Below are 12,640 nucleotides of genomic sequence, written 5' to 3' on the forward strand. Positions count from 1 at the left end.
CGTTGGACACTTTGGTGGGACAGGTTTGGGATGTTGGAATGTTTGACAACCTTGAGTTTGACCCTGACAAAGATGCAATTAAAGTTTTAAAAAAATCCAAATATGACAATGATAATACTGATCTATATGTCATACTGAAAAAAGAAAATAAACTAGTAAAATTAATTAAAAAGATAAAATAATAAAGTAAACAAACTGTTTAAAGTGATTGCTATGGAATGGAGAAAAACTAAATGTTAATTACACACATGCACAGAAAATAATTATTTAATTATCTGTAAGACTTTTTTTTACACTTTCAGTACATTTTTTCACATTATAAACTTTGACCTCAGAGCAAAAATATGGATTTGTAATGAGAAATGATTTTGTTAGTCTTGTATTATTGCTTTTAATTAAGTAAACAACTACCTGCATGATGTAAATGTAGCAGCTCCAACTGATGTCAATATTTAGGTTTCAAACACAACCAGCTTGGGACAGTTTTGAGCCTTCTTATCTGAAACCAACACTTATAACCTCAGAGACACGAAACAGAACAAACACGAAGGGAACGCTTCATCGTCTATTGAATTGAAATGAATTAAATGTCAGGAATACCAGTCTGTCCTGTTAGGGAGCATAAACCACTGTCTCCTGCTCAGATGCAAATGACAGTGATGGCAAAATAAGAGAGGAGATGGCTTTGTGGATATCCCTCCTTTTTGGTGAAAGCAAGGGTGAGCTGCTCACTGAAAGAACATTTGGACAGCGCTGTCATATATATACATTTTCCCCCCCATTTGAATAGAGAGAATATTTTTGAATTATTTGCTGTAGCCCAGTGCTCATGCTTTCTTTTTAGTGATTCATATTTTCTAACAAACAATAAAATGTTATTAAAAATAGAATTTAGAAAAAAAGGGATTTTATAAAAAGTTTTATTTCCTGTTACAACCCTCACCAAAAAGCCTTTGTTTTGCAAAACGTGAGTTAACTCTTACAGGCCTGCTGCTCATAGAGCTTCACATTTTGTGCAAGTGGTTTCTCCACGTGAGAGCGTGTTATTATTGGAGTCACGCTGCAGCAAAGTGACGTATGTTTCCCTGTTTTCGTTCTACCTGCCTCAAGTAAAAGCAAAGTCACGCAAACATACTGAATGAGACCGGAAGCTGCTGTCAAAATAAAACCGGTGAGAATTCAGAAAGTTCTAGAATTTGTCATCCCACTAAAGCGCTGGCAAACACCCAAGAAATGCATACATGAATATAACATATTGTGGATTATGTGCAAGCGTTATCAGTCATTATTAAACATTCAGTGCACCACAGTGTTTCTTTTACTTTTTGATGTTTGCATCTGTTTTGTTCCAGTGAATTATTGGCCCATCGTCTTTTCCGTTTTCTAATCATTTATGTTCCTTGAACATTTATATGAAACACAATAAATAAATAAATAAACTTGTGGCGCGGACATATGCAGTACAGCTGGTCTTTGTAAACAGTGAGCTGTAGGCACTTTAATAGACTGTAGTCTGAGTTATCTGAAGCAAATGAACATAGCTTACCAGATTCGCATTGTAGCAGTTCTCAATCTTTTTCTGACATGGCACACTTAAGCGGCCAAAGGAAAAGAAATCTTACTTTTAACTGAAATATTCTTAATTCAGCATTTTGTACACAGAAAGAAAAATATTTTGAGTGTTTTTAAAGGTTGTACAATAAAAATATAAATTCAGGGTTGTGTTAGTGGAAGAACGAAGTAAATCCACTTTTCAGGGGTCTCAGAGTTGAGCAGTTCATGAATCTGTAATGCAGCATTAAAACATCCATCCGTTCATTGCGCAATGGGCTATGCAGCGTTTGGAAAATGGGTTTTATTTTGAAAGTTCACAGCAGGATTCATTTTTACAACTTGGGCTGTCTTAACTACCTGTCATGTTACGGGGGAGTCTCCTCTTCTAATGTGGACTTGACGCATCGGGGATTCCTCATTAGGCTCGGTTGTATGCAGGCAGTCAGAGAGCCGGGGCAACACACGCCCGCCATCATGTTTACAGGGATGCGGACAGAGAACCGCGGAGAAAAGGGGGTCCTGGATGCAGCGACTCTGAGGCAACAGAGGAGGCTGAAACAGGCGATCCAGTTCCTCCATAAGGACTCCGCTGATCTGCTTCCTTTGGATGGACTGAAGAAACTCGGGACTTCTAAGCAGGGGGTGAGCCTCATATCTAAGGCCATTATTATATAGACATTATATAGGTGATGGGGAGGAGGACCATTGCCTCTCTCTTTCTGTGTGTGTGTGTGTGTGTGTGTGTGTGTGTGTGTGTGTGTGTGTGTGTGTGTGTGTGTGTGTGTGTGTGAGAGAGAAATTTATCAATGATTTATACTCAGTGAAAACCTGAATCTATATTGTTATCAGTCTATCCATTTTCCTAACCACTTCTAGCAGGGTGGCTGGAGCACATCTCAGCTGCCACCTGGTGAGAGGCAAGGTATACTCTGGAGAGACTGCCAGTCCATCACAGGGCTAAAGAGACAGACAGCTATTTAATTTGCTTCCACATTCACACCAAGGGCCAATTTAGAATCACCAATGAGCCAAACATGGATGACTCTGGATTCTGTGAAGAAACCATAACACAAAAATATGTCAAAGTTAGGCGACAGAATACTTTCTAAATTGTATACATGAGCTTAAAGATGGTCTTTATATTATAGCATTTTTAGCTCAGACTGTAGATCTGATTTTAGGCTTCGACAATACTGAGGATATATATTCAGTAGGCGTGTTTGTGTTGTTTGTAATCTCTGTTGTAGCAACCACACAATATTCTCCAGAAGCGCCTACTGGAGGCAAAGCTGTGCAGAGGCAGGATAAACATGTGTGGAGTAACACCAAGCAATGGAGAGGTTCGTCTGAGCCACAGCCATGTAAATTCACAGGAGGATGAGGAGGATGACTTCATCCTCGTGCCCTGCAAGGTGGGTGGAAGTTGGGCTACTTAAAAATTCTTTTCAAGCACAAAATATCCGTGACTTGTTTGTCAAAAGGATTTTTTTCTTTCTTATTTCTCCTATCTTACATGCACCTCCCCTGTGTATACAGTGTTTAGGACAGGAAGTGAATTTGCTGATTGATACAGGTTGCAAGTTGAATCTGATGTCTTCTGTGACTGCGGAGAGATTTGGGTGAGATGTCTTCACTAATTTTTCATTTTCCTGACACCAGTTCATTTTTCAGTGTCTCCTAAGTATGTACTGCAAACATCTGCAGCATGTGAGGTGAGAACTGTTGAATTATTTTGTTTCCCTTTCAGTTTAAAAGAACTGGTCGAAGAGATCAAAATGGAGACCGATGGCTTCCCATTTCAGCGCAGGCTCTGCATCGATGGTCACATCAAGGAGCTCGGCCTGACCGTCGGACAAATCAGGATAACTTGCTCATTTGCCATAGTGGGTAAGGAACACAACAATCGTTGCCTGAATGAAAATTATAAGAACACTTTTATATGAAGCGGTGTCATCATATTACTGTTCATCTATTACATCTATTTTCAGAAAGTAACAAGCATCTCATGTCCTTGGGCAGCAAGACTTTAAAGACACTCAAGGTAAATCTTCTGCTTTGCAACCACCATCCATCATCACCATCCATCATCACCATCCATCATCACCATCCATCATCACCATCCATCATCACCATCCATCACCACCATACATCACCACCATCCATCCTGGAGGGGAAACAACACAGTGATGTAAACAGATACAAGATAAAAGCTAGATGATTAACTACACTAACTAAAATGGCTCTACTATAACCAACGCGGTTCTGTAATGTTTTGACATTTCTGTTTTTGCAGTGTGTAATCGATACAGAACAGCAGATCATGGTGATTGGGACAACTGTGAGGGAGCAGATTCATTTTGCCAAAAAGCAATTCAGTGAAGGGTAAGATGTTTTTCTCATCTTTTAGCTTTAAAAACATTTTTTTTCTTGTGCAAATTATATTTATACCTTTCAAAATAAGGTATCATGCAGTTTATCAAATTAATATCATGAGGTGCAATCAAACATTCAAAACCTTCACAAAACTCTCATTTTTAAATTAGGGTGTAATCCACTACTTATAGAAAGTTGTGCATTGCTGGGAGTTTTTCACGCATAAAGAACCAGTGCAAAAAAATATCCATACACTGCTTATTTCAAGCACCACATTTTGCTTTCTGGAGTAGTTTTGCATTTTCATTATTGTAGCAGTATATGGAAAACATAATAATGGTGACTTTCATTAATGTTAACCCTTGCTTACCTTTAATTATTAATTAAGTTGGCAAAGCCTAAGTCTAACCAAATCTGCCTCTTCTCCCCCCACTTTCGTCTCTGCAGCTCCACAGACTTCAGAGACCTGGGTTACTAATCTTCCTACCCACAAATAAACCCACACTGACCAAAAGCAATAGGAACATTTACTCCTACAACCAGATGCCTCATTGGAGAACTTCAGATTTCTACCTTCACACACTTTCAGTTTCTGTTTGCCGGTTTGCTTGCTGCGTTTAGAAGTCCTGATGCTCCACAATGACTTCACTGATCTTAACGTTGGCAGCCTTTAAGGCAGCCGTTCTCACTCTGCAGCTGCTCGCACCTGCAGGTTAACATGTAGCGTTCTTTTAGCCCAGAGTGTGTGAGTCTCGTATTAGCAGTCGCTACAGTAGTACGTGCTGTGCAGGTAGTTAACAGAAGCTGTAATCTCTAAGATTGTGATATAACTGTGATTTTTAGCTCTTTGTAATATCCAGCAAATTAGTATTATGCTGCCAGACATGGTATTCTGCAGCCGTGGAGAACAACTGTTAGTTTGTGTAGATTAGGAGCTCAGCACAATCTACTGAATACAGATTAGACGTTTCTCTACTATATTTGATAATGTTGTAAATGTATTTTCTAGTTGAATCATGTATTTGCATTGAGGTCACTGCCTTTTAATGTTTACAGGATTGTAGTGACACTTGTGATAGGTTTTATCACCCAACGGAGGCAAAAGTGTACCACTGAATAAACAAATGAACGGTGACATTTTAGTGCCTTTGCTCATTTTTTCACATGAGCTGTAGCACCATGAAAATCTTATCAGTGCCATTTTATCTGAGAGCCATTTATGAATGTGTGACCAGCTGAAGGTGACCTAATTCGAGTTGTTAATTAGAGGAAAAATCAAATAGAGTTAGGAGAAGAAAAGTCCTGACACATCTGCAGAGATTAGTGTCATTTTTCACAGCTGCTGTTTTTGTGTAGCTGTACCATAGCAACTGTAGCGTGACCCGGCCTGCCGACTGGCAGGTAAACAGGCCCTCCAGTGGTTATGAAGAGGGCCAGCTCAGGCTCGAACACCATGGAAACCGACATAAACAATGGGTTAAAGTTGTTGTCTGCAGCTGACTGTGATCGACACAAAAAATGTAGGTAATGTAATCTGTGTTTTAAATGTGTTATATTTCAATTGTAGTGACTCATGTTTGTAGCTGCTTTCTTTACTGAAAGAGGTTAATAACTGTGTTTGCTATTTTTGCGGACATAGAAAGAAATGTTTCAAGTTTCTCTCCGTATTTGAGTCAACTTGATGGAAGTAGATTTACTTAAGTCCTCTAACTTTACATTTGATTAGACTACATGCTTTTATTCCACTACATTTATCTGATAGTATGGGGAATTTGTAGATTTGGGGTGATATTACAAAGTACAATAAAATAAGAAACGATATATATAATATTAAAAATATATATATTAAAATGTGAAAAACTACTACCCAGCAAAATATAAAGTTAGTACATACAATATATACAGTATATGTTCAGTATATATGGTCACACATGAAAGTAATTAAATGAGTCCCATCTTCACCTATTGCAACATTAAAGAGACGTACACATTAGTATATCAGTTATTCCAATATGATCCAGTAATATAGACAGTTCTAAAGTTGGCCTCTTTGCATTATGACTAATTGGAATAATTATTAAAAACATAACATTAAAAAAAACCTGTAATTTATCTATAAATCTGTCTAATTTATCTATACATTTAGAAAAGTGCTGATTATTTTTCATAAAAATTGATGCAGGTGCTCAGTTTAAAATTTGGTAAAGTGTGTTCTAAAACAAAAAAAAATCTAAATAAAGATTAAAAAATGTTCACAAGATATGTAGATATTTTCATTGTTATGTGTTTTGTGCTTTTTGATAATATGTTACATTTGGCCTAAATATAGTTCAAAGATTTTCAGGTGATTCCTCGCCCTTTCTCACTGTCTTTTCACTATTACAGTTTACAAAAAAGGCAAAAAATAAAAGAAAACTGTGTGATTCCTTCCCATTACCACAGTGTTACTATGACATCTGGACAGATGGTGACATGTGAGGCTGCACTGATACCACTGCTCCTGGGAAAGCAGGGATGCAACATCACGTTTGTCCTGGAAAGCTCTGAGAACATGAGAGCTGTTCTGGGGTCAGTGAAACACCTGCTGATCCAGACGTTGCTGAATAAAGCGTCTCACAGGGACTCTCTCTTTAACATCATGAGCTTTTCAAGCAAGGTGAGGGGGATCTGGTAATTTGGGGCTTTTAATAATTTCTTTGTATGCTCATTTCCAGGGTAGAATGGTTGTACAGCATACTATTAACTTAAAACAAGAATCAGGTGCACTAGTTTGAATTTCTTTTGGATTTTTGATCCAGTGAATTCACACACAGGGCTTTTGATCACAGCTGTGCATGAAGTCAGTCAAGTGCAAAATTGAGTAAACTCATATAGTATACTACCTCACCTTTATATGATTTGATTTTTAAATAACTAATCACTCTTATTCTTTCATTTTCTTCATTTTTTTAATCTCAGGACATTTTTTTAAGCTTGAGCAGAACCTCAGATTTACTGAGTCTTTCTTTCCCTTGAAGGTGACCTGCTGGTCCTGCCACATGTGCTCCTGTGCTCCTGACACAGTGTACACGGCTCTGTCCTGGATTCACTCCATCAGCTGCAGCTCAGGCGGAGATCTCTTGTCTGCTCTGAGTATTGCTCTCACCGACCCTGCCTGTCATGCCGTCCACCTTCTTTTCACAGGCTTTCCTGATCAACCAGAGGCCGTGCTGAGAGCTCTTCCTGCACTGGCAGTTGGGAGGCCTGTGAACGTTTTCTACCTGCAAGATATAGGAAATAAACTGGACAGAAACACAAGGGACTATCTGCAGTCTTTCACACAGACCACAAGGGGGAGCTGTTATCTGATTCCATTCGATTTGAATGGCACGCTGGAGAAGGTATAGACTGAGAATTGCTCGGTAGTTCTAAAAAATAGGCCCCACAGTGACTGTGAGTCTGAGTATGTGTGGTTCTATTACTGCTGTCAGGTGATTCCTCTGTACGTTGCTGAGAGCCAACCATCACTGCCAAGCTTCAATCCAGCCAAGTGGTGCTGTCCCTCCACCTCTGTCACAATACCACAGCTGCACCACATATCTTCACCCCTGCTCAGGTCTAGTTGCACAATTTTTAATCTTTTTAAACTTTGAACATTGTTTTAACAACAATTTAACACTATAGGAGCAGTCGGAGTAATCCCAATCTTCCGGTTACCTCCTGTATCCTGTCTGGTCAAACCCTAAGCAGCCCAGAATTCTTCCCAGGATGCAGAGTCCTGGCCAGGAGAGAGCGGGATGGCCTTTATTACATGGGCACTGTCATAAAACAAATACAGGTGACACATGACCATTGAATATTGTTTCTACTACAGCTAATACGGGCTAATTCAGTTATTTACTCCTGCAAAAGCACAATCGTTTTAAAAATGAAACTATACATTTACAGTATTTGCTGACTTTAAGTTTAAGGGTATTCAGCCACACCACTTTTAATGTATTAGCATCTGGATGAGTGCACAGGGGCACATCAGCTGCACTGAGCAGGGCTCTCATTGACTGACTGCTTTAATAAGCACTTTGCCCAAAAATTGTGCCCAGTGTTTTCCCAATTTTCCCATCTGTCCCAGCTGTCACAGCGTCAGTGGTGGAGTAGATCTAGGTAAGGTCGCCAATCTCTCACAAGGCTCTCCTTGTGCCATCCCATTTAAAAAGTGGTGGGAAAGCTCCTGGTCTTCAGAGGAAAAGCAGAATAAATATAGAGCATTTAATCTATTGTGACGTAGCTTCAGTACAATCCAACAAAAACTGATCATAAAAATATAACCTGATGAGCCGAAGTAAAAAAAAAAAAGTTTTAGTGTCAGAGTCACTGCTCTTATCCAAAAGTCAGACGCTAACGGACTAAAAATCAAATTTTAAAAAAGGGACGAGTAAATATTTGAAGACTGTCTTCCAATTTTAGGGCTGCAGTGGAATTTGGGTGGTTGACTTTGACCATGCAGAAAGCGCAACGTTTGAGATTGCCTCCTCCCAGCGCCAGCTCGTTTGTTCACTTGACATGGTCAATGACAGCAGAGGTTGCACATGCAGGTTGGCTCCTGGCGACGCTGTCCTGTCACCATGGGAACAAGATCTGAGAAGATACGGTCCAGGTCAAGTGGTGGCAGCCACAGAACATAGAGATGGTTATGGAGGTACGGCAGAAGTCGTATATTTTATATTATAACATCATCATATGACATTCAGTGGTGTGGATACAATCAAGGATATTTTTCTTTATAGTCAATAATTCTAATGAGACCGTTTTCAAACGGGAGACTTGTTTCCTAAGATAAATATTCATATGATAAATCACCAATGTCTGTTCATGATCACCATCTGTAATCCACTCAAAGGGCTCACCTTTCCTTCCTGTAGGTAACGGTGTTAGACGCCTCCGGGTGCTGATGTGGAATAGTTGTGTGTATGTGCTTCCTGAAAGTCTGCTTTTGCCCATTTCTGCTTCTCGTCATGCCAGAATAGTACGGGAGCTCCAAGCAGTCACTCACAATCAGTGCTGCAGCTGGCTTTGTGCCCCCCAGCTGTACTGCACCGACTGCTGCCATTCAGCATGTGCCTCTTGCTACTGTTCATCCTGTTTAGTTCCACCCAGCCTTGGAGCTAGCTTTGGAAAATCAGATGAACTTGATAAAACAGAGCAAGTCAAGCAGGTGGACCGCAGAGATGCAGATGTGAGGACGAGTGATCCCGAGTTGCCATCTTCCTCCTCCTCCTCATCTCTTTCCCATGATGAGACTAGAGCATCAACTTCTCCTTCACTGAAGATAAGAAGTAAACAACAGCGTCCTCCCTGGAGATACTGGAGAAGAACTGGACCAGAACCACAGCACAGGCAGCCAGGTGAGAATCAGACACACACTGAGTTAATAAGTTCTGAAGAAGTTCAAAAGAAAACTGGAAACAAAAAGAAACCTTGTGAAAAAATAGATCACAGGTAGATTCCACTGGAGATATCACATAAACAAATGGGTCCTACAGTGTTTAAGGTTAATGACACATTTACTGAGAACACTGGAGTGTTACTGTTAGAAGACAGGAGATATTGAAATTGAAGACATCATGACAAGACATCATGTTTAAAATCCCTTGTTTTGACATCATCTACTTAAGTGAATGAAATTAAACATTTCAAAAGACACTGTACCTGACCTTATGTTACCTGGTTGAATTTTTGTTAGTAAACTCATAAATCAGTGTATTTCCATCTGCTAGTCTGTTCTTATCCAATCTTAAAAACATCCGATCCTCTTCGCCTTTTTTGGGTGTTTTACTGGAGACCCCAGTAAGTGCTGTGTAGAGTGGTCCTGAAATCCTTTCGATGATGTTTTTCATATTTTGACTAAATGTTATTCTCTGTTACCTTTATAGCAGATGCTGCTTGCTACACAGTGTGGGCACACATGAACACATGCATGTTATTTTTGATGTATTGTAAACAAATGCATTTCCAGTCCTTTTACCCTCACGTTTAATGGTCACAAATAAGTGCAAACTTGTCTCACAAAATGCCAATAAAGATGCAACATGCTGTTTTTGATGATAGCAGTATACAGTATGCGTTCTGATATGTGTGCAATATGCATGAGCTCAGATGGAATTTTTTTTTTGTGCAGGGAGTGCTGGTCCCCGGAGGACAACCCAACCTGTGAGTTTCAGCATCCCTGAACCACAAATTAGTGCCTCACCAAATCACAGCTCCCTGTTTCAGTCACTTCCTGGCACCAGAGGAAGAAGAGCAAACATTAGAGACATTTTGTCCACAACCAGCTTCAAACCTCGACCACCAGTGGGACTGCAGTCTCTCTGAGAACAATGCCAATATATTTACATATTGTCTCAGTGTAAACTCATGTACAGTGCATGTTGAAGAGCCAAACAAAAAACTGATTACAAAAATATTTTATTTCAATACAATGATGTGGTCTTAGTGCAGGTAAGAATGTGTTTAAGTGCATTACAGTAAAATAAAATGTAAACTCTTAATGCAAAAATCTATATACAAGAAGCAAGAAACAAAGAGCATGTGCAATGGTCAGTTGTTATTAAAGGGTGACAGGTTTGGTCAGCTGAGGGGTCAGAGGTCAAAGGTGAGGTTGACACTCTCCCCAGCTTTAACACTGACCAGCTGAGTCTGCTGCTGTGACTCTGCCACACTGGCAGTGATGGCATATGTTCCAGGTGAAAGCTCGATATAAAAATCCTCACTGGATCCAGACACGCGGTTCTGAAAGCAGCAAATAAAAAGATTTTAATGCAATGATTATTTTTTACATTTTAGATGAATTAAAGTCAAACTTTTGACAACATGTAAATAGTAAAACTCAGGCCCCCAAACTGAAATGCAAACTTCATCTATACAACTTCAAAGGAGTTTCCTGAATTCTGCTGGTACTGTCTATGCCACTGTAAAATGCTAACTTTCTGAAGCCTCCAACTCAATTTTTTGTTTCCCTTTTCCACTTTTTTGGCCAACAAATTACCTACTGTAAATTGCTTAAATATAAAGCCTTAAATGCTCTGGGTTTGTCAGCCTCTGAGCTTTTCCTATTCCAAATAATCAAAAACACAACGCAGAATTACTTGGTATTTGTCGCATTTCCTGGTTGGTAGCGCAGCTGATGTCTTTGCAGATGCTGGCTGTGTGTGAAACCTGGACATGTGGTTCTTTTCAATGTCACTGGGCTGCGTGCAACAACCAGACTTGTAAAATCTCTGCAACAAAGACAAAATCCATATTTTATTCTCCCAGGTCTGTAGCTGAAGTCCACATAGAGGTGCTTTGGGACATAGTCACTAACTTTGCAATGACTAGTGGTTTGGGCCATGAACTCAGTGATTTTTGCAAAGGCATCATCAAGCTCTGTGGGATTTCTCTGGAAAAGCAAGAGATGAAAAGAGACAAGCTGATAAAAAAAAACAAAAACAAACTTTGAACAAAGAATTAAAAGTATTTATATTTAGATTACATTATAAGGTTATATTATTATAAATATTAAAGGCGAAAGATAAAAGCACCTCGTCAGCTATATCTGTGTCTTCATCTGCCATAGTGGGGTTTTGGGATGCAGTGCTCGCCCAGTCCACACTCCGCCTGGAGGCTCGCTGCAGCACCTCCAAGCCCAGACTGGCAGAGCGCTGCAGGGAGGACTCCAGCCAGGCTTGGCTGTCCATGGACAGGTGGAGGGAAAAACTCAGGTGCCCTTCACCCAAGGAACGGGCACAAAGAACGCTTTAAGATCGCTTTACAGGACACAAATATTGAAAAGACAAGAATTTAATTGTAAATATACCAATATAATACAACAAAAGAATTTATCACTTACTGGGATTTTTTAAAACTAAGATGTCAAACTGCTCTGTGGATCCAGCATATCTAATAGGCATCTGATTTTTCTAATCTGATATTGAGAAAACCCTTTTTCAGCTGCTTCGTAAGAAACACAATATGTCAGAAAACAAGTTAACAGAGCTACATCAGTACAAAAATAAGACTGTGTTAACAAATCTTGGCCAGTTAACAAAGATCAATGTTTTTTTTCCCCCTCCGACAAGGTTTGAACCAACTATAATCACCTTAAATGCAGTGTGGGAAACAAGAACATATGGGACGGATATCCTAGAAACAGCGCATGCGTGCAAATTAAATCAGCTGGGCTGTCACTTCTTTCTGAAGCTACTTACTTTGAACTGTTAAACACAGACCCGTTTCCCTCGATGGAAGCTCAGGAACACTGAGACGTGAAACACTTCGAAGTGCACGCCTCACATTCTAGAGCATGACGTTGTCACATGTAGAGCACATTCTGCTTATTCCAGGAACCGTCAACAAACCTCGTGTCAGGAGACTTCGTCTACCTGCTCTGCACGTTTAACATGTACGCAGGTTACTGGATGCAAAGTTACACTCTGGCTTTGACGTTTCCCTCGTTTCAGTCGCATTCACGTCACGCTTTTAGCTGCTTTCAAATGACACGGCAGGAAATCCTACATATTAAAGCCCGCCCCTTAGTGGTGGAGGAAGTATTCAAATCATGAACCAGGGTGAAATTTATGCGTTTACCTTACCTTGTCATCTTTTCTGTGCGGTTTTGTGGAAAACAAATAATGAATATTTTGATTGTGGATTAGTCTGCATTTCTGTTTCTATCAATCAGCTAGTTAATTCATATAAC

General features: G+C 39.7%; 2 protein-coding genes and 1 long non-coding RNA gene across 5 annotated transcripts in view; 2 read left to right on the forward strand and 1 right to left on the reverse strand.

The window, feature by feature from the left end:
* The first annotated feature begins 1,458 nt into the window (after window positions 1-1,458).
* On the forward strand, window positions 1,459-5,054 carry LOC309710178 (nuclear receptor-interacting protein 3-like). Of its 2 annotated transcripts, none has more exons than XM_082539430.1 (7): window positions 1,459-2,196; window positions 2,802-2,966; window positions 3,091-3,173; window positions 3,302-3,441; window positions 3,543-3,742; window positions 3,848-3,936; window positions 4,375-5,054. In XM_082539430.1, the coding sequence occupies exons 1-7, from the start codon at window positions 1,849-1,851 to the stop codon at window positions 4,403-4,405; spliced, it is 1,056 nt and encodes a 351-aa protein (XP_082395556.1). In that variant the 5' UTR covers window positions 1,459-1,848; the 3' UTR covers window positions 4,406-5,054. The 2 variants fall into 2 exon arrangements, with proteins under 2 accessions (XP_082395556.1, XP_082395557.1); XM_082539431.1 differs by having other exon boundaries at window positions 1,464-2,196; window positions 3,543-3,595.
* Window positions 5,055-7,003: 1,949 nt separating this feature from the next.
* On the forward strand, window positions 7,004-8,525 carry LOC309710863. Its single transcript, XR_014277817.1, has 3 exons — window positions 7,004-7,307; window positions 7,398-7,744; window positions 8,371-8,525. It is a non-coding gene; the product is annotated as an uncharacterized lncRNA (long non-coding RNA).
* Window positions 8,526-10,352: 1,827 nt separating this feature from the next.
* akip1 (A kinase (PRKA) interacting protein 1) overlaps window positions 10,353-12,640 on the reverse strand; it is a 50,932-nt gene continuing 48,644 nt past the window's right edge. The window contains exons 2-6 of one of the 2 annotated variants that reach the window (XM_082542083.1): window positions 12,150-12,378; window positions 11,484-11,708; window positions 11,267-11,341; window positions 11,049-11,180; window positions 10,353-10,692 (exon numbers count right to left, since the gene is read on the reverse strand). In XM_082542083.1, coding sequence (XP_082398209.1) covers window positions 10,543-10,692; window positions 11,049-11,180; window positions 11,267-11,341; window positions 11,484-11,639 — 513 coding nt within the window. In that variant the 5' untranslated portion in view covers window positions 11,640-11,708; window positions 12,150-12,378 and the 3' untranslated portion in view covers window positions 10,353-10,542. Of the gene's footprint in view, window positions 10,693-11,048; window positions 11,181-11,266; window positions 11,342-11,483; window positions 11,709-12,149; window positions 12,517-12,640 lie in introns of those variants that run through there. The other variant, XM_082542084.1, reaches the window with a different exon arrangement.

Source organism: Aulonocara stuartgranti (assembly GCF_965226115.1).
Source record: "Aulonocara stuartgranti genome assembly, chromosome: 7".
Lineage (NCBI taxonomy): Eukaryota > Metazoa > Chordata > Actinopteri > Cichliformes > Cichlidae > Aulonocara > Aulonocara stuartgranti.